The sequence below is a fragment of the Lithobates pipiens genome, unplaced genomic scaffold (genome assembly GCF_037356315.1).
Source record: "Lithobates pipiens isolate NorthernLeopardFrog02 unplaced genomic scaffold, aLitPip1_a1.2 Scaffold_27, whole genome shotgun sequence".
NCBI classification, from domain to species: Eukaryota; Metazoa; Chordata; class Amphibia; order Anura; family Ranidae; genus Lithobates; species Lithobates pipiens.
Window position 1 is genome coordinate 226,996,467 of NW_027507788.1, and position 27,507 is coordinate 227,023,973.

The following is a 27,507-nucleotide window of genomic DNA, read 5'->3' on the forward strand; positions in this document are numbered from 1 at the left end:
TTTTTCCATGCAGAAAGAAAAAAAAAAAGAGTTTGTAAAAAAAATAAAAATAAAGAAATAATAAACTAAATAATAAGGAAAAAATACCTAGATCAAGGCTTGATCTAGGTCAGTGCCAGGGTTAGTGCTTGGGTCAAAGGTCAGGGTCAGTAAATTTTGGGCAGGATTTTGTTAGTTAGTGTCGGTGTGTTTTCAGTAGGAAAGAAACGGGAAAAAAAATGCGCACTATTGTTTCTGCGCTGTACTACGGGTATAAACAACAAATAACACACACATATGTGGTGTCACTGCGATCGTCCGGTGCAGGAGAATTTATTTTGGGTTGTTCTTTGGGGGTGGATTATGGCAGTAACAAGATATGTATAGCTAAATTTAAAAAGAATCATTTTTTTATTTGGATTTTTTTTTACTATTTTTTTCTACAGGAGGAAATGGATGGTATCGGGTCCTCTATATGCTGCCCCTCCTATGCAGGTGTACAGGGAGCCACATGGGCCCCCCCCCCCCCCCCCCCCCCCCGGAGCATGGGGCTGGGTTGCAATTGTGACCCCTGTCATGCCTCCCAATATTTTGAGATGAGAATGAGGGACACCTACTAACAAACGTATGTAGGTATAGGACACGCCCCCTTAAAGGAGAATTAACCAAAAAAAATAAAATAAAGTTAATTAAATCCAGAAGGGCTTTTTTTTTTTTACCACTACTATTCCTTTATATCGGCTTTTAAAATGTACAAATGCAGCAATTTAGAAATCAGATGAAAGGTTTCGCGCTGGGAGACACTTTTTGAAAGATAAAAAGTGCATTTTATATGCAGGGGCGGACTGACAACTCATGGGGCCCCATGGGCAATAGGAGATTATGGGGCCCCCCCAGGCAATCAGAGATTATGGGGCCACACAGTATACAATCGCACAGTATACACAGACATGTTTCTATTGGCTGAGAAGGTACTGGAGAGGTGGGGCAGCTATAATCTCTGGATTTTTAGACCAAAAGGATGTCGGTAAGGGACATTTCAGAGACAGATGTAAAGAAAAAACACAAATTTTTACATATTGTCTCTGGTTTTACTGAGGCTGGTAACCCTGATGGGGCCCCCTAGTGGCCCGGGGCCCAAATGGTCAGTCCACCCCTGTTTATATGCAACTATATAGATCAGACCAAAATGAGGGACAAATGAGGAGGAATGAGGGACAGAGGGACATTGCTCCAAATCAGGGACAGTGCCTCGAAATCAGGGACAGTGCCTCGAAATCAGGGACAGTGCCTCGAAATCAGGGACAGTTGGGAGCTATGCCCTGTATGTACACTCCTGTGCCAATTGCACAGCTCCCAACTGTCCCTGATTTGGAGCAATGTCCCTGTTTCCCTCTCATCTGTCCCTCATTTTGGTCTGATCTATATAGATGTATATAAAATGAACTTTTTATCTATCAAAAAGTGTTTTCCAGCGCTAAACCTTTCATCCGGTTTCTAATTTGCTGCATTTGTAAATTCCAAAAGCCAATATAAAGGAATAGTAGTGGTAAAAAAAAAAAAGCACTTGTGGGTTTTACCAATCTTGTTTTTTTTTTTTTTTTTTTTTTTACAATTCTACTTTAAGGGGGCGTGGCAAGGGGTGTGTCCTATGCCTGCATACGTTTGCTGATAGGTGTCCCTCATTCCTATCTCAAAAAAGTTGGGAGGTATGCAGTTGTGCTACACAGCGTACAGAGACGGGCACTCTATAAATGCTAATCTGATTACATTTTTCCATCTGACTTATTTGACATCCAAATGAATATTTATGAGTAAAGAAAGTTGAGAATATAAATTGGTCCATGGTAGAATGGTAGTAAAATGTAAGGCTTTGACGCGTTTCGTGGCCTTATAGCCGCTCATCAGAAGCATAAACCATGGAAAATATCTAAAAACAAAAAAATATATCAATACTAAATGGTCAAAAGGATAATTGATTTTGGTTAGGCAAGTAGAAGAAAAATAAATTGTATATAAAGCCTTGTTACCAGGTTGCATATTAAACCTACATCTGCGCCAAGCGGCAGTGCAGCATCGAAAGTCGCCAAAAAAAACGCAAGGTCTCATCTCCAGGCACCGCGGTCGCCAAAATGGTGATAGCAACCAGCATAGACAATTTGCGTGTATGTGTAGCTTTAAAGGAGATGTAAACCCCGATCCCTGAAGTCTTATACAGCTGTCACATGGGCTTCCCATTGAGACTATTTCAACACACACATTCCGCAGTCCACTGCTGTCACCATCAAGAAGCCCGTCCATAGAACCCCCCATGCAGCCATTGCTGAAGAGCATGAAGACAGGAAGTGGCTGCATGGGGAGGCTGCATGGGGTAGTTTGTAGAGCCAAACATACATGAGTGGATGGACACCCTTCCACGGGTCATTATAGTCAGGATCCCTCTCTGTTGGTTGATTGTGAAATGTACTCATGAAAAAAATAAATAAAATGATAGCTGTATAAAAGGACACAATTTCTGTGAAATCTAACACCGATTTTCCTTCCTATAGGCACAAAGTCCTTCAACATGATGTCCCCAACTGGTGACAACTCGGAGCTGCTGGCAGAAATTAAAGCTGGGAAAAGCTTAAAACCCACCCCACATAGCAAAAGCCTCACCACCATCTTCTCGGGCAGCGGGCAGCAAGGAACAAATGTACGGTGATCTCATTCTCTTGATGGTATATCATTTAATAGGCCAGGGGTCTCCAAACTAAGGCCTGCGGGCCACATTCAGCACCCCCCAAACAAGATTGTATCTGGCCCACCTAGCTAGGGCCGTAGGCTTCTCCTCAATGTGCACTGATTAAAGAGGAAGTAAACCCTGATGGGTGTTACTTCCTCTTTGATTCCCTGCAAAGGTAAAGCATAATGGACTACTATGCATCGCATCGCATCACATAGTAGCCCATTATGTGTCACTTACCTGACACAGGAGCCAGCGAAGTCACCGCTGTCCCCTGTAGTCCGGCTCATCCATCTTCTCGGTGGGTCTCGCCGCTCCGCCGCTGTGATTCGCCGGGGCCGCAATGAGGTCGCTCCCGCGTATGCGCACGGGAGCCGCCACTCGCGGCATATCGCCGTTGACCGCGGCGCGCTCAGTGCGCCTGTGCGCCGTAGACAGCGGTGCCAGCTTTCGGCAAATATCTCCTAAACCTTAATCTAGGCTTACCTGTAGGTCAAAGTTGGTTGTAAGGGTTTACAACCACTTTAAGGTCAGCAGAAGCTGCCTATGGTTTCTGCTTTTGATGCAAAGGGGGGCTTTGATGGGGGCTCTGATATAAGTGGGGGTTCTGATGGGAAACCTAATGTAAGGGGGTACTTTTCAGTCAAAGAATGTCCAGTGGCAGGTTGGTGAAAGGGCCACCTACGAAGCAAATTGTGTCCAGTTCTTCAGGGGCAAGCCGAAATTCACATAATGTATAGCCAGCTTAAAGTGGTTGTATAGTCCTTTTAGGTACTTTTACCTACAGGAAAACCTATAATAAGGCTTACCTGTAGGTAAAAAAAAATATCTCCTAAACCTGTACGGTTTAGGAGATATTCCCCTCGCAATGCGGCGCTGCAGTCAGGGGGTTCTCGGCTGAAATCTCCCGCGCACACGTGCGGGAGCGAGGATATTGCGGCTCCAGCCACTCACAGCGCCGGAGCCACGATACCCGGAAGAAACGCCGAAGGAACATGTCAGCTTCCTCGGCGTGGATCGGACCAGATGTCGGGGCCTCGTTCTAAGGTCTAAGTATTTCATAATGAGCTAGTATGCGGTGCATACTAGCTCATTATGCCTTTTCCTTTGCAGGTAGAAAAGAAAAAAAAAAAACACATCAGCGGGTTTACAACCGCTTTAAGAGCTTGGAGGGGCCTGTACTCTGAGCCAATCAGGGAACATACTGATAGAAAAAGGAGAGCAGAGAGATAACCTCGTCAGTATGCTGCTGCTACATCATTGAGCATTCGCCCAGCTGGCAGTGGGGCTTTGTTCTATTCTTTAAGGCTCCATGCACACTGAAGCTCATAAACGGCATTTTTGGGAGTTTGGGAGTTTTTTTTAACAGCCCATAAACTCCTCTCTATGTTATCCTTTGTGTCCGTGCACACGCGGAAGTTTTTGGGCGTTTATGGGCTGTTAAAAAAAAAACAAAAACGTCCAAACTCCCCAAAAATGTCCGTTTATGAGCTTCAGTCAGTAGAAGCTGTTAAACGCGGGTTAATGCCTGTAAACAGAACGTCAGGCATTTCTCTGCCCATTGATTTGAATAGAAGTCGCACCAGAAGTCGGATCATGATCAATGTACCCCATACTCATTCACATAGGATGGGGGGGCAGGAGCTGGGGGTCCCCTTGTTAAAGGGGGCTTCCATATTCCAATAAGCCCCCCCGCCCGCAGACTAGGACAACCACCGGCCAGGGTTGTTGAGAAGAGGCCCTTGTCCTCATCAACATGGGGACAAGGTGCTTTGGGGTGGGGGCCCCAAAGCACCCACCCCCCCATGTTGAGGGCATGTGGCCTGATTTGGACCGGGGGGGTCACTCGCTTGTCGTAGTCCCCCCCCCCCCCCCTCCATCCTGACCTGTGTGCTCGGATAAGGGTTTGGTATGGATTTTGGGGGACCCCATGCAATTATTTTGGGCGTGGGAGTTCCCATTAAAATCCATACCAGACTAAAAGGTCTGGTATCATCCGAGGGGGGGGGACCCCATGGCAATTTTTTTTCATTTCGGTGGGGGTTCCTCTTCATCCTCAGCACACAAGTCCCACCGCAAGTTGGATCATCATGATCCGACTTCTGGTGTGACTTTTATTCAAATCAATGGGCTCCCATAAGGAACCAATGATTTTTAATAGAGGCAGAGAAACGCATCTAAAAGCTTGCGTGGCTAAACGCACATTGACGCCAACGTAAAACGCTGGTAAAATAATTTTTTTTTTAAAGCAGCATTTTTCTGACGGAAAACCAAGGCCCAGAATTTTTTTGAGTGTCCTGTGTGCATGGAGCCCAATTGTAACGGAGATTAGGAAATAAAAATGATGAAACCTAGCAGTATTACTACTACTACTTGAAAACATTACACCATAAAGATTCTGCACATTTCTAGTAGTAGTGACAATATTCTTGCTTTAAAAATGGTTGATAATATTATTTTGTATTATTATTATTATTATTATTATTAATAATCTGTTACTACTACAAAAAAATAAAACAACAATTGTATAATAATACTTTATTATTATTATTTTTATTATTATTAATAATAATAATAATAATAATAATAAAAATAACAATAACAAATACATAATACTACATTGTTATTATTATTAGTAGTATTGATATTATTATTATTTTTTTAGTAATAGTAGTAAGGTAGTAATAGTATTAGTGTTGTAGAATTAATAATTAATATTATTAGTAGTAGTATCATTAGTATTAGTAATATTATTTTGTAATATTATTACTATAATGCTATTACAATATTGATATTACTGTATTATTATTTGTATTATTAGTATTGATTTATGATTATTATAATTAGTAGAATTAATATTCTTATTAGTCTTATGATTATTATTATTAATGTGTTGTTATTATTATAATTAGTAGTAGTAGTAATATATTTTTCTTATTATTAGTCTTAAGATTATTATTATTCATGTATAATTAGTAGTAGTAGTATTAATATATTCTTATTATTAGTCTTATGATTATTAATATTCACGTATTATTATTAGTAGTATAAATATGTTTTTATTATTCTTATTATTATGATCATTATTGTTCCTTTTTACAGTCCGAGGTTCAGTCTTTATCGACCCCTCCTCCGACCTCGCCAGTCACGCCCCCCGAGAACTCCACCATCTTGCCCAGTAATGCTACAAGAAAGCCATCGGAGCCCATAGTAAACGGGAACTCCGCCCCGCCAGCTCCATCGCAGAGCAGCCAGCTGGATATTGAGTCTCTCATCCCCACCCATGATGAGCAGGGGAGACCCATCCCGGAGTGGAAGCGTCAGGTGATGGTGAGGAAGCTGCAGCTGAAGATCCAGGAAGAGGAGGAGAAGAAACGCACGGTAGGGGTCGTCTCATGCACTGCGTTTTTTTTTGGGGGGGGGGGGGGGGTTTGTGCAGATTGAGTTGCTGTGGTTTGGTTTGGCGTTGACTTGGAAGTTTGTATGGGCATGCCTTGCAATCTGTTACTATTACCTTCTGCTGTTTACCTTCAGACTATTACCTCCCTTCTATTTCTTGTACTGATAGAGCAGCAACATATCTACAGGACCCTACACAGTCCAATAAACCAACCGCCTCGCACTCTGCCCCGCTGTAGTCATACAGTGCCTTAAAGTATTCATACCCCTTAAAATGTTCCACATTGTGTCATGTTACAACCAAAGAAATAAAATGTATTTTATTGGGATTTTTTTGTGATAGACCAACACAAAGTGTCACATAATTGTGAAGTGGAAGGAAAATGATAAATGGTTTTCAATATTTTTTACAAATAAATATGTGAAAAGTGTGTGGGGAGGGGGGGCATTTGTATGGCGCCCCCTTTACTCTGATACCCCTAACTAAAATCTAGAGGAACCAATTGCCTTCAGAAGTCACCTAATTAGTAAATAGAGTCTACCTGTGTGTATTTTATTCTCAGTATAAATACAGCTGTTCTGTGAAGCCCTCAGAGGTTTTTCTAGAGAACCTTAGTGAACAAAACAACATCATGAAGGCCAAGGAACACACCAGACAGGTCAGGGATAAAGTTGTGGAGAAGTATAAAGCAGGGTTGGGTTATAATAAAATCTCTCAAGCTTTGACCATCTCACGGAGCTCTGTTCAATCCATCATCGGAAAATGGAAAGAGTATGGCACAACTGCAAACCTACCAAGACATGGCCGTCCACCTAAACTGACCGGGCCGGGCAAGGAGAGCATTCATCAGAGAAGAGCCAAGAGGTCCATGGTAACTCTGGAGGAGCTGCAGAGATCCACAGCTCAGGGGGGAGAATCTGTCCACAGGACAACTATTAGTCGTCTCTCCACAAATCTGCCCTTTATGGAAGAGTGACAAGAAGAAAGACATTGGAGGAAGAAAGTCATAAGAAGTCCTGTTTGTAGTTTGTGAGAAGCCATGTGGGGGAGGGGGCAGCAAACATGTGGAAGAAGGTGATCTGGTCAGATGAGACCAAAATTCTACTTTATGGCCTAAAAGCAAAACGCTATGTGTGGGGGAAACTAACATTGCCCATCCCCCGAACACACCATCCCCACCGTGAGACATGGTGGTGGCAGCACCATGTGGTGGGGATGGTTTTCTTCAGCAGGGACAGGGAAGCTGGTCATAGTTGATGGGAAGATGGATGGAGACAAATACAGGACAATCTTAGAAGAAAACCTGTTAGAGTCGGCAAAAGACTTGAGACCGGGGCGGAGGTTCACCTTCCAGCAGGACAACGACCCGAAACATCCAGCCAGAGCTACAATGGAATGGTTTACATCAAAGCATATTCATGTGTTAGAATGGCCCAGTCACAGTCCAGACCTAAATCCAATTGAGAATCTGTGGCAAGACTTGAAAATTGCTGATCACAGACGCTCTCCATCCAATCTGACAGAGCTTGAGATATTTTACAAAGAAGGAGAATGGGCAGAAATGTCCTCTCTAGACGGGCAAAGCTGGTAGAGACACCCCCAAAAAGACTTGTAGAGAAAGGGGGTTCTACAAAGTATTGACTCCGGGGGGCGCCATACAAATGCCCCTCCCCCCACACGTTTCACATATTTATTTGTAAAAGAATGTTGAAAACCATTTATCATTTTCCTTCCACTTCACAATTATGTGACACTTTGTGTTGGTCTATCTCAGGGATCTGCAATTAGAGGACCTCCAGCTGTTGCAAAACTACAAGTCCCATCATGCCTCTGGGTGTCATGCTTGTGGCTGTCAGAGTCTTGCTATGCCTGATGGGAGTTGTAGTTCTGCAACAGCTGGAGGTCCACTAATTGCATATCCCTGGTATATTCCATAAAATCCCAATAAAATACATTTACGTTTTTTGGTTGTATCATGACAAAATGTGGAAAATTTTGAGGGGTATGAATACTTTTTCAAGGCACTGTATATTGGATTTAATGGGTTTTAGGATGTATGTTGATGCATTTGTGAAATACAGCTGGACATTTTAGGTGCGCTGAGAGGAGAGTAATACCGTTATAGTAGCCGCCACAAAGCACAGCAGATTCTGAAGGGATATAGTCAATGGTTGCCATACATGCTTCAAAAAATGATCAATTTATTTTCCAATCAATCCCCCTGGATAGGCATAATTGATCTTTTTTTCAAACCGTAAAAAAACGTTATTAAAATTTCAAAGTTACAATGTAACAGAGGCATAATCAACCTTTAGTCGGCAACCCATTTGATCGATTTGAGGCACACAGGTAATTCGATTTTCGATGGTAAATTATTCATTCTGTCCGGTTTTCACCATGAAAATCCAAATGAAAGCCCAATTCATCCTGAAAAAAACACGGTATAATCTACCTGGATGCACAAAGTAGTTGTGATGAGATGTACAGTTTTACTAACGCATGTCAGCTTTGCAAAATTGGGCTTAGGCATTAAAATTAGTTTTACCCTTAGGCGCTGGGGGGGGGGGGGGGGGTTAAAGCTGAAGTTTAATTAAAAGTATAAAAAAAAAATCCTACAGCTTTAACCACATCACTTACCTGTAATAAAGTACGTCTCGCGTTGTCCAGGCAGCTGGATCCTGGAGAAATCTTCACTGCAAGGGGATGCCCTGTCCTCTTCCTGTCTCTGGACCTGGCCCATCCTCCAGGTCACCCTTCCGATCTATTTAAAGCTGAAGTTCAGCTAGAAAAAAAAAAAAAAATATATATATATATATATATATATATATATATATATATATATATATATATATATTCCTACAGCTTTAGTCACATCACTTGATATACAAAAAAGGCATGGAAATCAAACTGGAGAAATAATATGGTAATACCGCCAGACACTTATCCATTCACCCCAATTGGAGGTGGGGCTCAATGGCTGGCAGCATATAGAGAAAACACAGCACTATACCAAGGAGAGAGATGGGGAAAAATACCACATATAGAGCCTCAGAGATATAGTGTCCGATAGAATTCAAATCAAGTATCAAAAAATGAAAATTTATTGAAAATTTAATAAATGAACAAATTCAAAAATCCATAAATGATCAAATCCTCCATCATTCACCATCTAAAGACAACGTTGTCTATTGGACAAACAAACAGAGCGTCTTCACTACACGTGCATCAACAATGGGAACCATAAGCCCTTGTACACACGGTCGGACATTCCGATGGACAATGTCCAATCGGACCGTGTTGTCGGATAATCCGACCGTGTGTGGGCTCCATCGGACTGTTTTCGTCGGAGTATCCGACAGACCAAGTTTTCCAGCTTGGCTATAAAATTTTCCGACAACATGATCCGATGGGACTTTGTCCGATCATGTGTAGAGAATTCCGATCGGACAAAGTGCCACGCATGCTCAGATCAAATTCCTAGACCAAAGCTATTGGCTACCAGCCTGAACGTAGTCCCGTCCTAACGAAATAACGTCATTACGTTAGGTACGATCAGATTTTCTGACAACTTTGTCCGAACGTGTGTATGCAACAGTTTCGGACAAAATCCGACGGATTTGGTTGTCGGAATGTCCGACCCGTGTGTACAAGGGCCTAGAGTGCACTGCATGAGCAATGTGCATTATTGAAATGACACCGCCAGGGCCAGGCGGTCCTTATTGGGCCCCTTCACTTCCTGAATGAACACAGTGAGTGCTTGGTACCAGTCACTCCTGTGTCCAGCCATCACTGAGGCTCTGTGTTTACTATGCTTCAGCTTGTGAATGCGCAAGAAGCTTCAGAGCGCTTCCAATTCATTCATCTTTGCAATGGAGGCTGCAAAGAAAAGGACTGATACATCTATGTCCTCAGTCACTTCCGGCCGGGAGGGGCCCTGTCAGGTCGGCTGTATGGTGCCCCCCGTGATTTCTAACAGCAGCCCTGGTTATTGGCATTCCTTTCCTCACACGCCGTCACTGTGTGAGGAAAGGAGAGCCGATAACCAGCATGGCTGACGGGGTACATTTTTACTGATAATCGGGGCACTGATCACGGTAGCTCTGCCGAGACCTTCCGCAACACACCAAGTTCAACAGCCAAAATAGTATCTTGACACCATAGGGCTAAGGAATTCTAGAGAAACCCAAAAAAAATCCCCACAGAAGTGGAAGCCATCAATACTCAACCAGGACTGGAATATTAAGTCCATGCTGCCCTCTTAAGATTGGGGAATGTTGGAACTTGGAATCAGGTGTCTGTTGAACTTGACAAAGAAAACAAAAAGGATAAGAGAGTACATACTCGCAAGAGCACATAGCAAACCAGCATTGTACATGAACCCAGGAACCAAAAGGTCCGAAACTCTTGAGGCTTGCATGATCATAATACCAGCTGACCCTCTTCAGGGGGTATGCCCCCTTCTTCAAAGCCAAACTAAGTTTAGCTGAGTTTTGCACTGAAGAAGGGGGCATATCCCCAGAAACCCGTCAACTGGTATTATGATGGTGATGCAGTCCACATGAGCTCCATCGTGCGAAAGTCCTTTTGGTTCCTGTACAACTCTTGTGAGTATGTACTCTTCTTTTTTTTTTTCCTTTAATAAAGTGTTGTTGGTGATGCACTACTAGGCCTTTGCACACTTTTGTTTTGTTTGTCAAGTTCCATGTCCACCTTACCGCAAAGGCTAAAGTTATAGGTTGGGGTGGTTGCCACTTTTTTGTACAAGTTCAACAACCGCCTGAATACTCCGTAGAGGATCGAGGATTGAAACCCTCATGGCATCGAAAGCAACCTTTTTTTTTTTTTTTTTTATCCTGATTTTCTCCACCTGTGCCTCTATCCCCATAGGTTGATTGAAGCCAATGGCGGTGCGTCTATAAAGGGCACAGGAGTGCCGCCCCCCCTCTCTAATCATCATAGATAGATACATGCAATGCATGAATCTATCTATGGTTGCTGCTGACACCCCCTATTCAGGTGCCCGGCCCCTTTTCGGTCACCGGGCACCTGAATTACAGCGGTGGGGGTGTTTTTTGGAATCGCCTGATTAGAGCTGTAGGCTCTAATAGGCGTCCAAAACAGTGAGAAGCGGGCACAATGCTGTGCGTTCCTTGTCACTCAGCTCAATGTTAGCAAAGCCGAGGGAATTCGCTTTGCTAACATTGACCCGCCTCTCAGCCAATCAGATGGCCGGGTCTGTTACTGGTCGCCTGATTGGCTGAAACGTCAGGCGCTGTGATTGGATGCCTATCAGGCATCCAATCATAGGAGAGGACTGAAGGAGAGGAGGACGGGAGAAGACACATGGAGGGGAGAAGACGCGTCACCAGCTGCCCCGCTGAGACAGGGTAAGTGCCCAGCAGGGGCGAAGGGGGATCACAGTGGCAGCATTGGATGGCATGGTGGCAGTGTTTGATGGTTACAGTGGCTGCAACTGAGCGGCACAGTGGCTGTGTTTGATGGCATTTGATGGCACAGTGGTACCGTTTGATGGGCACAGGCACAGTGGCGGTATTTGATGGCACAGTTGGCGGTATTTGATGGCACAGTTGGCGGTATTTGATGGCACAGTGGCGGTATTTGATGGCACAGTTGGTGGTATTTGATGGCACAGTGGCGGTATTTGATGGCACGGTGGTGGTATTTGATGGCACAGTGGCTGCATTTGATGGCACAGTGGTACCGTTTGATGGGCACAGGCACAGTGGCGGTATTTGATGGCACAGTTGGCGGTATTTGATGGCACAGTGGCGGTATTTGATGGCACAGTGGCGGTATTTGATGGCACGGTAGCGGTATTTGATGGCACAGTGAGGCTGCAATTGAGGTTTTTTTTTTTTTAGAATTTTTTTCATTTGTTTTGCACCCCCCCCAAAATTTTGAGCACCAACTGCCACTGATTGAAGCCTTAAAGAGGGAAGTAAACTTCCTCGGCTGACATTTACCTATAGGTAAGCCTATACTAAGGCTTACTTATAGGTAGTGAAAATATCTCCTAAACCTGTAGAGTTTAGGAGATATTTACATTGCATGCAGCCGGTGACATCACTGGGGCATGGGCTCTGAAGGAATGACCACTGTGCCGTGAACGGCAGCTCCTGCTTGCCAGCCAGTCACCCTATTTAAGTCAACTAACTACACTATAATGGGCTCTCCCACCTCCTTCCTTCCGGTGGACTCTGAGCTGCTCCTGGGGGCCGATAGCTGGTCTATTGCAACAAACCTCTCAGACCTCTGTGGTCCACCACCGCTTCAATAACAGTGATTGGGGTTCTCGTTTGAGAAGGCCCATTCACACCTAAAATGTTTTAAATACATTTGAACGACCTCCGCCATGCCATGAAGTATCTTTAGAAATCTGAAGTATCTTTTCTTTGAGAACTCTTTTGTCTTGTTGAAGAACAGTGTGTGTCACGATGACTTCGAGAGGTCAATGCAAATTCCAACTAAGTAGGACATAAGCAAATCCAGGACATTTGCATGCAGTGAGATGACTCTACGTGTTTGCAGACATCCTTGTTCCTTCACACCTCTCAGACTACAGCAGAACACATTTTATTGTCCAGATATTTCCATATTTTAGGACTATAGCGCTTGGTGTGATTATCGAAAAGATCTCAGCGTTTCAGAGCACCGACACCACCAGCAGGAAGGTCCTTACACATCATGCTGACCTAGGTACACCTGAATGACTTGGGCACATATTTCAAGCACAAGGCCGGAATCCAGCCCGCCAGGCTTTGTCATGTGGCCCTCGTGACCCAGTTTTGTAGCCAGGAGTTGTGGTTGCACACTGTACATGACACACCCTGAACCCTGCTTTCTGTACGTAGTGTACTCCTGAAGTCCACACTCTGTACATGACGCAACCCTGAACCCTGCACTCTGTATGTAGCGCAACCCTGAACCCTGCACTCTGTATGTAGCGCAACCCTGAACCCTGCACTCTGTATGTAGCGCAACCCTGAACCCTGCACTCTGTATGTAGCGCAACCCTGAACCCTGCACTCTGTATGTATGTAGTTATAAGGAATATATTGAGTTATATTATTCAGGCTCCCCACACATCCTCAAACACACCACAAGCCGTGTAGGTGGCCCCACTCTGCCCTATCCCTGTGTGCGATCTTCCAGAGCGTCATCCTTGGCCCCGGCTTCACCCCATCACTCTTAGTAGTAATTATGAAGCTCATTTTCTTTTCTAGGAATCTGTGTCTATTTTGACGTAGGAGTTGGAGACTGCGGCACATTTCCATAATCACTCTGCAGCTTCTGTTTGTTCCTCTCATAGAGAAGGACATTACCAGTCCACAAACCCAGAGCACACAATGGATGGTTGTTCTAGAAGTCTTCTCTTCTTCCCCTGCCTGCTACCTAATAAAGAGCACCTGTCACTTGGGGACTCCCCATCTCCGACTTGTTTATGAGGTTACAAAATCCAAGGCTTACATCTTCCTTGCATTTGACATCATTTAGTATTAATCTAAAGCAGCATTTCTTCACATTTTTCGGTCACGGCATCCTTTAAAAGTATGCAAAATCTCGAGGCACCCTTAAAGTAAATGGTACTTACCATCAATTGGGAACCTGAACCTGAGACCGTGCATAGCTTATGAAACAAACAGGACCCCCAATCACATCCCCAGATCCCCCCATCACATCAGAGGTCCCCCCATCACATCAGAGGTCCCCCCATCACAAAACAGGTCCCCCCATCACAAAACAGGTCCCCCCATCACAAAACAGGTCCCCCCATCACATCGCAGGTCCCCCCATCAGATCAGAGGACCCCCATCACATCACAGAACCCCCATCACATCGCAGGTCCCCCCATCAGATCAGAGGACCCACATCACAGAACCCTCATCACATCGCAGGTCCCCCCATCAGATCAGAGGACCCCCATCACATCACAGAACCCCCATCACATCAGAGGCCCCCCATCACATCACATGTTCCCCCATCACATCAGAGGTCCACCCTTCACATTACAGGTCCCCCCATCACATCAGAGGACTCCCCACCAGTTCAGAGGACCCCCATCACATCACAGGTCCCCCCATCACATCAGAGGGCCCCCGATCACATCAGAGGTTCCTCCATTGCATTACTGGTCCCTGCATTGCATCACTGGTCCCCCTCATCACATTGAAGACATGTTGAAAAATGAGTCCCCTCCACCCACATCACATCAGAGGTCCACCCTTCACATTACAGGACCCCCCATCACATCGCAGGTCCCCCCATCACATCGCAGGTCCCCCCATCACATCGCAGGTCCCCCCATCACATCGCAGGTCCCCCCATCACATTAGAGGACTCCCCATCAGATCAGAGGACTCCCCATCAGATCACATGTCCCCCCATCACATCACATGTCCCCCCATCACATGTCCCCCCATCACATCAGAGGTTCCCCCATCACATCAGAGGTTCCCCCATCACATCAGAGGTTCCCCCTTCACATGACAGGTCCCCCCCATCACATCAGAGGACTCCCCACCAGTTCAGAGGACCCCCATCACATCACAGAACCCCCATCACATCAGAGGACTCCCCATCAGATCACAGAACCCCCATCACATCAGAGGACTCCCCATCAGATCAGAGGACCCCTATCACATCACATGTCCCCCCATCACATCACATGTCCCCCCATCACATGTCCCCCCATCACATCAGAGGTTCCCCCATCACATCAGAGGTTCCCCCTTCACATGACAGGTCCCCCCCATCACATCAGAGGACTCCCCACCAGTTCAGAGGACCCCCATCACATCACAGAACCCCCATCACATCAGAGGACTCCCCATCACATCGCAGGTCCCCCCATCACATTAGAGGACTCCCCATCAGATCAGAGGACTCCCCATCAGATCACATGTCCCCCCATCACATCACATGTCCCCCCATCACATGTCCCCCCATCACATCAGAGGTTCCCCCATCACATCAGAGGTTCCCCCTTCACATGACAGGTCCCCCCCATCACATCAGAGGACTCCCCACCAGTTCAGAGGACCCCCATCACATCACAGAACCCCCATCACATCAGAGGACTCCCCATCACATCGCAGGTCCCCCCATCACATTAGAGGACTCCCCATCAGATCAGAGGACTCCCCATCAGATCACATGTCCCCCCATCACATCAGAGGTTCCCCCATCACATCAGAGGTTCCCCCTTCACATGACAGGTCCCCCCCATCACATCAGAGGACTCCCCACCAGTTCAGAGGACCCCCATCACATCACAGAACCCCCATCACATCAGAGGACTCCCCATCACATCGCAGGTCCCCCCATCACATTAGAGGACTCCCCATCAGATCAGAGGACTCCCCATCAGATCACATGTCCCCCCATCACATCACATGTCCCCCCCATCACATGTCCCCCCATCACATCAGAGGTTCCCCCATCACATCAGAGGTTCCCCCTTCACATGACAGGTCCCCCCCATCACATCAGAGGACTCCCCACCAGTTCAGAGGACCCCCATCACATCACAGAACCCCCATCACATCAGAGGACTCCCCATCACATCGCAGGTCCCCCCATCACATTAGAGGACTCCCCATCAGATCAGAGGACTCCCCATCAGATCACATGTCCCCCCATCACATCAGAGGTTCCCCCATCACATCAGAGGTTCCCCCTTCACATGACAGGTCCCCCCCATCACATCAGAGGACTCCCCACCAGTTCAGAGGACCCCCATCACATCACAGAACCCCCATCACATCAGAGGACTCCCCATCAGATCACAGAACCCCCATCACATCAGAGGACTCCCCATCAGATCAGAGGACCCCTATCACATCTCAGGTCCCTCCATCACATCAGAGGCCCCCATCACATCACAGAACCCCCGATCGCATCAGAGGGCCCCCGATCGCATCAGAGGGCCCCCGATCGCATCAGAGGGCCCCCGATCGCATCAGAGGGCCCTCCATTGCATCACTGGTCCCTCCATTGCATCACTGGTCCCTCCATTGCATTACTGGTCCCCCATTGCACCAGAGGTCCCCCCATTGCACCAGAGGTCCCCCGTCACATCGGAGGTCCCCCTCATCACATTGAAGACATGTTGAAAAATGAGTCCCCTCAACCCCCATCACATCACATGTCCCCCCATCACATCAGAGGACTACCCATCAAATCAGAGGTTCCCCATCACATCAGAGGTCCACCCTTCACATTACAGGTCCCCCCATCACATCGCAGGTCCCCCCATCACATCGCAGGTCCCCCCATCACATCGCAGGTCCCCCCATCACATCGCAGGTCCCCCCATCACATCGCAGGTCCCCCCATCACATCGCAGGTCCCCCCCATCACATCGCAGGTCCCCCCCATCACATCGCAGGTCCCCCCATCAGATCAGAGGACTCCCCATCAGATCAGAGGACCCCCATCACATCACATGTCCCCCCATCACATCACATGTCCCCCCATCACATCACATGTTCCCCCATCACATCAGAGGTTCCCCCATCACATCAGAGGTTCCCCCTTCACATGACAGGTCCCCCCCATCACATCAGAGGACTCCCCACCAGTTCAGAGGACCCCCATCACATTACAGAACCCCCATCACATCAGAGGACTCCCCATCAGATCAGAGGACCCCCATCACAGAGGACTCCCCATCAGATCAGAGGACCCCCATCACATCACAGGTCCCTCCATCACATCAGAGGCCCCCATCACATCACAGAACCCCCATCGCATCAGAGGGCCCCCGATCGCATCAGAGGGCCCCCGATCACATCACTGGTCCCTCCATTGCATCACTGGTCCCTCCATTGCATCACTGGTCCCTCCATTGCATCACTGGTCCCTCCATTGCATTACTGGTCCCCCATTGCACCAGAGGTCCCCCCATTGCACCAGAGGTCCCCCGTCACATCGGAGGTCCCCCTCATCACATTGAAGACATGTTGAAAAATGAGTCCCCTCCACCCCCATCACATCACATGTCCCCCCATCACATCAGAGGACTACCCATCAAATCAGAGGTTCCCCATCACATCAGAGGTCCACCTTTCACATTACAGGACTCCCCACCAGATCAGAGGACACCCATCACATCATAGTTCCCCCCATCGCATCACTGGTCCCCCCCATCGAATCACTGGTCCCCCCATCGAATCACTGGTCCCCCCCATCGCATCACTGGTCGCCCCCATCGCATCACTGGTCCCCCCCATCGCATCACTGGTCCCCCCCATCGCATCACTGGTCCCCCCCATCGCACTAGAGGTCCCCCCATCGCACCAGAGGTTCCCGTCACATCGAAGACATGTTGAAAAATGACTCCCCTCCACCCACATCACATCAACAATATCTCTCTATCATATCCTCTCATGACATCAGTGTTCCCCTCTATACATCAGAGTTCCCCCATCTTTCTCCTCTTACCATGAGAGTCTTCCCTTACAGTAGCCTGCCAGAAGGTGGGAGGCAGAGCAGGGCTGGACAGAAGTACACTGTTGACTCCATTTTCTCCTGAATGTTGACTGTCCTGGATCAGTGGCATGCGTTGTCACACAGTGTACACAGTGCATTCTGGCCCTAGAGCAGAGGTGACAAACTCAATTTCATTGTGGGCCACATTAACAGTATAGTTGCCCTCAAGGGGCCAGTGGTATCTGGGGTATGCTACTTACAGAGCCTAGGGTTCAGGAGTGTTCTATGTACAGAGTTCAGAAGTGCATTATGTACAGAGTTCAGGGGTGCACTGTATGCAGAGTGCATTTGCAGGGGTGCACAAAGTGCAGAGTTTCCCCCATTACATCATAGGTCCTTCCATCACATCAGAGGTCCCCCATTATATCAGATGTTCCCCCATCACATCAGAGGTCCCCCATTATATCAGATGTTCCCCCATCACATCAGAGGTCCTTCCATTACATCGGAGGTTCCCCCATCACATCAGAGGTTCCCCCCATCACTCCAGAGGACCCCCATCACTCCAGAGGACCCCCATCACTCCAGAGGACCCCCATCACTCCAGAGGACCCCCATCACTCCAGAGGTTCCCACCATCACATCAGAGGTCTCCCCCATCACTCCAGAGATCCCTCCATCACATCAGAGGTTTCCCCATCACATGTACAGAGTGCAGGGTTCAGGAGTGTGTCACATACAGGGTGCAAAGTTCAGGGGTGTGCTGTGTACAGAGTGCAGGGCTTAGGGGTGCGCTATGTACAATGTGCAACTCAAACCCCCCCCACAAAGCTTCAACGCATCTCTCTCTCCTATCTGGCTTGGCTCTAGTACTTCCCTCCCAGCAACACCCACCATGAATGCGTGCAGGGATCTATTAGATCCGGGAACTGCTAAAAGAAAAGGCTTCTGTGTTTACAAGTGACAGCGGGGAGTAGGAGCAGAGGATGAGAGTCTGAGGTAGCGGGATGGAGTTCTGCCACGGTCAGGCTGCAGAACTGTGTGTGAGGGCCACATGACAAGGCCTGGTGGACCAGATTTGGCCCGCGGGCCTTGTGTTTGACATATGTGCCCTAGAACGTCATTCTCTTGTTATGGTGTTGGTGGCCGGCTCACGCCATGGCAGAGCATGATGCTGATCCAAGTCAAACTGCATCCCATGTTCATGACACCCCAGGGGAACCCTAACAGCCACATTGCAAGAAGGCAACATTTGCCGTTTCTTACAACAAAAAATCACACTGAATTCAGATTGGAAAATTAAAGTAATTTTAATAATAGTAAACTGCAACCTGTCTTATGCAGGAAATAGACAGCTATTGTTTTTAGTGAAAGTGGCAATTTCCTTTAATAATCTGTTTGCATGGTGTTGGTGTGCAGTTTGTATTTCTCTCCTTTTTGTGGTACATTTAAACTGCAGTATCTTGTATAGAGAGATGGAAGGAGGTCGGGGATGCAGCAATTGGCACCATTATTGCATCATAGTAAAGTCCTATTAATATAGATTTCTAAACTTATACAAATTTGTAGCTGCTACACATGTATACTCTATACTGCGGGTTTAAATGTTGTACATGGTCATTTAGTGGTGTAATGAGTGATCTATCCTCTACCGTGACATCTTTATCATTAGTCATCATAATGCTAATTGATATTATGTTACTTTTAACATAAACTAATCAAACGCATGCTTGAGTAATGGGATTGTGGACTGTATATTCAGCCAGTACTGTAATGTTCTTTGCTGTTATTTGCTGGGTTGGTTAGCCAAGCGAGAGCACCAAGCGTTGCCCCGTTAAAGCCATTACACCACTAAAAACATGTAAATGTTGAAAAGAGTGCAGAGAAAGGACAGTTGTGTCTCTGTATCCTGAGGGATGTTTTCCCTCTTTTTTTTTTTTTTACATTAGTGTGAGGCTGGTAGTTACTACCACCCAGAAGGCTGGAGATATTCTCACGCTCACAATGCAATTTTGGGACCCTTCGGGGAACTGATGACCGAAGACGATATCAATCGCATTGAGAAACAGATTGAGAACCTACAAGTGATGCATAAAGTCCAGAAAGTTGAAACTGAACTGGAGCAGCTGGAGCACGAGCTTCAACAGCTCCTTCCCGTGTCTGCTGCTCTATCACAAGAACACTTCACGGTCAACCCGAAACAGATGCAAGGGAGGGCGGATGACCTGCCCGCTTGGTGTTCCAAAATTTCCACGCTTTTGAAAAGCATGGCCATCCTCCTGGCAACGCTTGGCGGGAAGGAGGTCGACCTGGAAGACTTGGTGACCAGAGATACGTCTGAGAAGTCAATTAATGGATCCAAAGAAGCTAGTGCGAACATCGGTAGATCTCAGTCCTTCAGTTCCACTCGAGAGGAAGTTGAGAAGGAGATCAAGCAGTTCGGCGTTTCGGTCAAAAACCTAAAAGCCAATTACGAGCTGTACACACAGCCTCAAAGTGCTTTTGAAACATCAAGCAGGATTTATAAAAGGAAAAGATCGTTACCCGTTGGAACAATGGCTTATAGCGGAAGGGAACCCATCTTGGAGGAAGACTACATATCGAGCAATGACCACTTCAATATTTTAAACGATGGCCTATCTAGGCAACACGAGGAGCCACCCATCACACTTTCGCATACTCCGCTTACCTACCATGATGAAGATGGTTTTCCAAGAGAAATAGACAATAGTAACCAAAGCAACATCATTGATGCATTGGGAGAACCATTATTTAGTCCAGATCAGATGACAAGAAGTCTCCCCGTGCAGACAGAACTTAGTTGTGTTCAGGACTATATTGACATGAGAAAAGAAAGGATTGTGTATCTTTTCCTTGACCACTGGAGGAAGTGGACATTCACTGAGTCTGTCAAAAGTCCTAAGAAGAAGCCAGTTGGTGATTCAGTTAGTGAAGACCAGGACTTTGAAAGAAGGAAGAGTGACAGCAATGACAGTAGTGTCAAGATAGCCAAAGGGCCAAGTGATGACGACCGGCTTTTATACTTCATGAAGCAAAGGCAAGTTGTAGGCAAGTTGCTTAGCCATTGGAGAAGTATCATCTGCCAGGTGCCTACTAGGCAAATCCGTCGGTTGAGTAGAGCAAACATGCTTTACTGGCCAGAGCATTTCCTGCCACACGTGAATGGCGCCCCTGTGGAGTACTCCAGCCTGACGTTGGACCTTTTCATGCTGGGTTACTTTCAATTGCTAGAAATGACCATGTCACGGGAAGAAAGAAAATTCCGACACATTCTGTGCTACGAAATGTTCGACCGGCTTGGCAGCCACAATTGGGAAATCATTCGCGACTTCCACAAGGTTATCATGGAGGAGATTGAATCTGGAAAAAGAGATTGGACAGACGGCTTTGAGGATATCAAGCAACAGTTCTTCGGAGAAAGCATACAGGGAGATGTAGCTGGTGTCACTGACCAGGTCGAGGACACGGTAACCCAGTTCATTTCTAACGATGAGCCCAAGGTTACCCTGGACACTAAAGAGAAGGACAACATACCACCCAGCGATGAACTGATGCCCCTCCCGAAAACTAGAAAGGACTCTATACAGCTAATTTCAGAACTGGGAGAATTTACTAACGATGATATATGTCGTTATATCGATCGCAGTTTTTCATTTTGGAAAGAGAAAGAAGCAGAACTGTTTGATATATGATAATTGCTATTCACACTTGCTGTGCTACCTAGAAATCCCAATGGTAAATTCCATTTTACCAAGACGATCACGGCAACTTGAAGCAGCTGCTTTTGATTTGTAGCCGTAAAACCACAAAGTACAAATCGATTGTCACAAGAGCGGGTGCACATTGGTTTGGTAGTGAGAACAAGCGATCAATCAAGAATGGTTTAATAAGCGTATAGCTTATATTTTGTATTTATTAATTCTTTGCAGTATTTTAAAATGAGTCCACACACATGGATAAAGTAACCACGCCTACAATTTTAATGTTTAAATGGGTCTATAAAGGCGTGGCATGGAATTTTTAAATTTTTTTTTCCCAAAAATTGTAGCCAACTCATAATACACTGCTCAAAAAAATTTAAGGAACACTTTTTAATCAGAGTTTAGCATCAATTCAATTCCTGGACTATTGATCTGGTCAGGTAAGTATCAGAGGGGGGTTGTTAATCAGTTTCAGCTTCTTTGGTGTTAATGAATTGAGCAACAGGTGCACTAGATGGGCAACAATGGGACAACCTCCAAAACAGGAATGGTTTTACAGGTGGAGGCCACTTTTTTTTTTACCTGCTCATCTTTCTGTTTTTCACTAGTTTTGGCTAGGGTCAGTGTCAATACTGGTAGCATGAGGCCATACCTGGACCCTATAGAGCAGGGGTAGGGAACCCCGGCTCTCCAGCTGTTTTGAAACTACCAGTCCATACCAGTATAGATCCTAACACATTACCCAGTCCATACCAGTATAGATCCTAACCCATTATCCAGTCCATACCAGTATAGATCCCAACACATTACCCAACACATTACCCAGTCCATACCAGTATAGCGCCTAACACATTACCCAGTCCGTACCAGTATAGCGCCTAACACATTACCCAGTCCATACCAGTATAGATCCTAATACATTACCCAGTCTGTACCAGTATAGATCCTAACACATTACCCAGTCTGTACCAGTATAGATCCTAATACATTACCCAGTCCATACCAGTATAGAGCCTAACACATTGCCCAGTCCGTACCAGTATAGATCCTAATACATTACCAAGTCCATACCAGTATAGATCCTAACACATTACCCAGTCCATACCAGTATAGGTCCTAACACATTACCCAGTCCATGCCAGTATAGAGCCTAACACATTGCCCAGTCCGTACCAGTATAGATCCTAATACATTACCCAGTCCATACCAGTATAGATCCTAATGCATTACCCAGTCTATACCAGTATAGATCCTAACACATTACCCAGTCCGTACCAGTATAGATCCTAACACATTGCCCAGTCTGTACCAGTATAGAAACAAAAAAGTAGTGTAGCACTAATTTAAATGATGATATATTCACAAGGGAAAATATCCGTGTGTAAACAATCGTAAATACTAAGGAAACAGGAAATGAAGTCCTCTATAATGTGATTAATACACATGGAAATGAAATACACTTGAAATGGGATATCTGGGTGAAAACAATCATGTATAAAAAACAGAGAATAAAGTCCTCTATCGTGTGACTAATACACGTGAAGTGAGATAAAAGGCATTCTTCAGATGAAATAGACGTTTCACTGATCAGGTGTATCGACTTGTCTGAAGTAATCTAGAAAGTAGATGGAATACTCTTACCAGATGAGGTGGACTCCCCAGTCTTACGACAGTAGAGTCAGGAACGCTTGGGGTCTACACATGAGACCAGATGGTGGATTGAAAGTAGTCAAACCGGATTCCCAGAAGACTCCAAATGATGGAACAGCCTTGGCGGGCGTCTCTCAGGGGGTCCCTCAAGTTGTCCGGATCAGGTGTGGCCCATTTAAATTTCAGACCCCAAATGTAGAGAGGGTTTGACAAGGATGGTGATAAAGAAAAAAGAAAGCTCCAAATGGTGCAGGTCAAAAAAAGTTTACCATGAGGTATTTATTAAAAAGTCATAAAAAAGGACATGAATTATGACAAGTGATCACAAAACGGAAGAAATAATAAAAGCAATGTGGGGTGCTAGATGCGAGCCCGACGCGTTTCGACAAAGAATGTCTTCAACAGGGGCATGTACCAGTATAGATCCTAACACATTACCCAGTCCATACCAGTATAGATCCTAACACATTACCCAGTCCGTACCAGTATAGATCCTAACACATTACCCAGTCCGTACCAGTATAGATCCTAACACATTGCCCAGTCCGTACCAGTATAGATCCTAACACATTGCCCAGTCCGTACCAGTATAGATCCTAACACATTGCCCAGTCCGTAGCAGTATAGATCCTAACACATTGCCCAGTCCGTACCAGTATAGATCCTAACACATTGCCCAGTCCGTACCAGTATAGATCCTAACACATTGCCCAGTCCGTACCAGTATAGATCCTAACACATTACCCAGTCCGTACCAGTATAGATCCTAACACATTGCCCAGTCCGTACCAGTATAGATCCTAACACATTGCCCAGTCCATACCAGTATAGATCCTAACATATTGCCCAGTCCATACCAGTATAGATCCTACCACATTACCCAGTCCATACCAGTATAGATCCTACCACATTACCCAGTCCATACCAGTATAGATCCTAACACATTACCCAGTCCATACCAGTATAGATCCTAACACATTGCCCAGTCCATACCAGTATAGATCCTAACACATTACCCAGTCCATACCAGTATAGATCCTAACACATTACCCAGTCCATACCAGTATAGATCCTAACACATTACCCAGTCCATACCAGTATAGAGCCTACCACATTACCCAGTCCATACCAGTATAGATCCTACCACATTACCCAGTCCATACCAGTATAGATCCTAACACATTACCCAGTCCATACCAGTATAGATCCTAACACATTGCCCAGTCCATACCAGTATAGATCCTAACACATTACCCAGTCCATACCAGTATAGATATCCAGCATGAGATTTTTCCCCATTGAGATTTGATGTGTTTTCAAAGTGTTCCTTTCATTTTTTTTCGAGCAGTGTACATAACTCACATCATCTTAGAAGAATTGTTTCCTTTATTAAAAGCTTTATTCATTTAGCTTGCATCTCTAGAAATCAAAAAAAAAATTGTCACAAAACATTTTTAAGATGTTTATTATTTTCTTATACCAGTTTATTTCATTTGAAATACTCTAATGAGGTTAACATTGAAAAGTGGGGAACTATTTTTCTCTGTTGTAGTTTGTATTATTAATTTCGATTCAAAATTAGATGCTAGAAACTAACGTGTGGGGTCTGAAATATCTTGATTAAAAAACGTTCTTTTCTTTTTTTTTCCTAAACTTTTATACTAGTTGCTTCTTAAACATAAATCTTTTAAACATGAGTATTCATAGAATCTGTATAATAAAAAGTAAGCTTAGGAAATTCGTAGAAGCCAGATGGGCAACAAAAAAAAAAAGATAAAGACCACGGGCAACATTGCTTCACATCTTTGGTCCTTTCTTTATGCGTTCCTAAATTCTAATTTTACCAAGTCATGAGTTGCTTAGTTCTTTTTATTGGGGAACAGCACTGCAGTATGGATTTATTGTTTATTTTATTTTATTTTTTATGGCTGTGTATTTGCCATTTCCTGTCAAATACTTAAAATTGAAAAATAGTTAACAATTTTCTTTAACTGTTATTATAATTTTAAGTTTTTTTTTTGCCTCAAAATTAGACACTTAAAAGTGATGTTTGGGGCTTGGAAGCCAGATATTGCAAAAAAAAAAAAAAAAAAAACTCTTTAAAGAGTACAGGCAACAGTGCTTAACATCTTGTTAAAAAGTGTTTTTTTTTTTTTTTTTCCTTAATTTTATGTAGTATATTATTTAAATGTTGGTTCTTAGACATAGATCTTTTTAACACGAATATTCATAGAACCTATATAATAAAAAATAAGCTTAAACAATTGCTGCAAGCCAGATAATGAAAAAAAATAAAATAAAAACAAAACTGATGAGTATGGGCAACAGTGCTTAACATCTATGGCCCATTATTTATCGGTTCCTGAATTCTACCTTATTTTACCAAGATATGATTTTGATCAGTTTTTATTTTTATAGGGAACACAGTAGGAAGGATTCTTCTTTTCTTTTTTTTTTTTTGTCCTTTATGATTGTATGTTTGCAATTTCCTAAATTAGGTTAAAATTGAAAAAATGGGTGACTATTTTGGGGGCTTGAATCAACTTGTTAAAAAATGTTTTATTTTTATTTTTCTAAACTTTTGTAGTATATTATTTAATGTTGGCCCTTAGTAGCAATGCACCGAAATTTTGGCCTCTGAAAATTATTGGCAAAAATAGCGTTTTCAGCTTTGTGCCAGAAGTTAAAAAAAAAAATGTTGATACTGGTTGTCGAAACAACTTGCGCTTATGGTATGTTTTTCATAGGTCATGTGACTCAAAAAATGCATCAGAAATGCAACACAGAAATGCGTTCTTGCTGCATTTTCAGTGAATTTCAATAGGGAGGTGTGTTTTTGGCACTTTTTTTTTTTTAAACTGACTAAAATATGTACCAAAAATTCAGCAAACAGGATTTTTAACACCGCTTCAAAAGGTCCCGGTAATGGCTGACAGTAAATGTGTATTCATTTAATATCACGATATTACCGTAATTAAAAAGTAAAATATACAATTATTTATATAGAAAAAAAGATATATGTTCTTTTAAAACCGTCAATTTCAATTTTGGCCAAGTGCGTCCTGAATTTTCGGTTTCTGCACTGGAATTTTCATTTCGGTGCACCACTAGTTTTTAGACATAAATCTTTCAAACAACACGAGTCTTTATAGAACCTATATAATAAAAAAATAAGCTTAAACAATTCCTAGAAGGCATACATTGCAAAAAATGTATAAAGAGTACAGGCAACAGTGCTTAATCTCTTTAGCCCATTATTTATTGGTTCCTGAATTCTACCAAGTCATGATTTGGTTAGTTTTTTATGGGACAGTAGGAAGGATTTTTTTCTTTTTTTTATATATATATATGGTTGTAGGTTTGCCATTTCCTTTGAAATACTCTAATTAGGTTAAAATTGAAAAATGGGTAACTATTTTTCTTAACTGTTATACGACTCAAAATTAGACACAGATGGAAACAGATGTATACAACTTAACAATTCTTGATAAAAAGTGTTTTTTTTTCTTATTTTTTTATATCATTTTATTTAATATTGGTTCTTACATATTTTAAACATGGCAATTCATAGATTCTACCTGTATATAATAAAAAAAGTAAGCTTAACCATTTCCTAGAAGCCAGAAAAACAAAACTGATACGAGTATGGGCAACACTGTTTAACATCTGTGGCCCAATATTTATCAGTTCCTGAATTTTACTCAATTTTACAAAGTTAAGATTTGGTCATTTTTTTTTTTTTATCGGGGTCAGTAGGAAGATTGTATGTTTGCCATTTCCTTTAAAATACTCTAATTTGGTTAAAATTGAAACATTTTAATTGGGACCGGTAAGAAGTATTTTTAACATTTGTGGCCCAATATTTATCAGTTCCTGAATTTTACTTAATTTTACAAAGTCAAGATTTGGTGTTTTTTTTTTTTTTTTTTTTTATAGGGATCAGTAGGAAGGTTGTTTGTTTGTCATTTCCTTTAAAATATTCTAATTAGGTTAAAATGTAAATATTTTAATTGGGACCGGTAAGGAGCAATTTTTTTTTTTTTTATGTTTGTATGTGCTTGCCATTATTGTTTTCTGCAGTTTTAAAACTGTTGGGGGTGTTAGTTTTTGATGCCACCAACCAATCTCCTAAATCTGGAACGTTACCATGTTGATAGTTGATCCACGACTTTATTTTAAGTAAATTATTTTTTTTTTTTTTTATTATTATTAATAATGGGGAAAAATAGGTAACAGCAGTTGGTTAGCTCATGCATGGGTGCCCAAAGGCTATTAGGCCAGACATTTGCATTGGATGCCTAAAGGGGTTAAAGGAGAGAAACAAGATAAAGGAGATAGAAAGTAACAAATAATTCCCAGTTTTTAACTACTCATTGACAAATCCAAACTGAGGAGCCAGTTAAAAACATGAAAAGTTCATGATGATAAAATGGCTTCTAAACACTAAATATGTTTGTATATATTTTGCTAATTTATTTGTGACCGTAGGGAATTTCTGCCTCCATTTTCTTTTTTATATTTCTTTTAAAAAAAGGGGAAAAACTGAAATGGAATATCAATTTTCTTAAATTTTGCTATTT

General features: G+C 44.0%; 1 protein-coding gene across 1 annotated transcript in view; it reads left to right on the forward strand.

Annotated features, from left to right (window-relative positions):
• Positions 1 to 27,507, forward strand: part of ESPN (espin) — a 347,402-nt gene that overhangs the window by 311,583 nt on the left and 8,312 nt on the right. Inside the window, 2 exon segments of the mRNA XM_077458332.1 lie at positions 2,529 to 2,674; positions 5,807 to 6,085. Of these exon segments, the coding sequence (XP_077314458.1) occupies positions 2,529 to 2,674; positions 5,807 to 6,085 (425 nt within the window).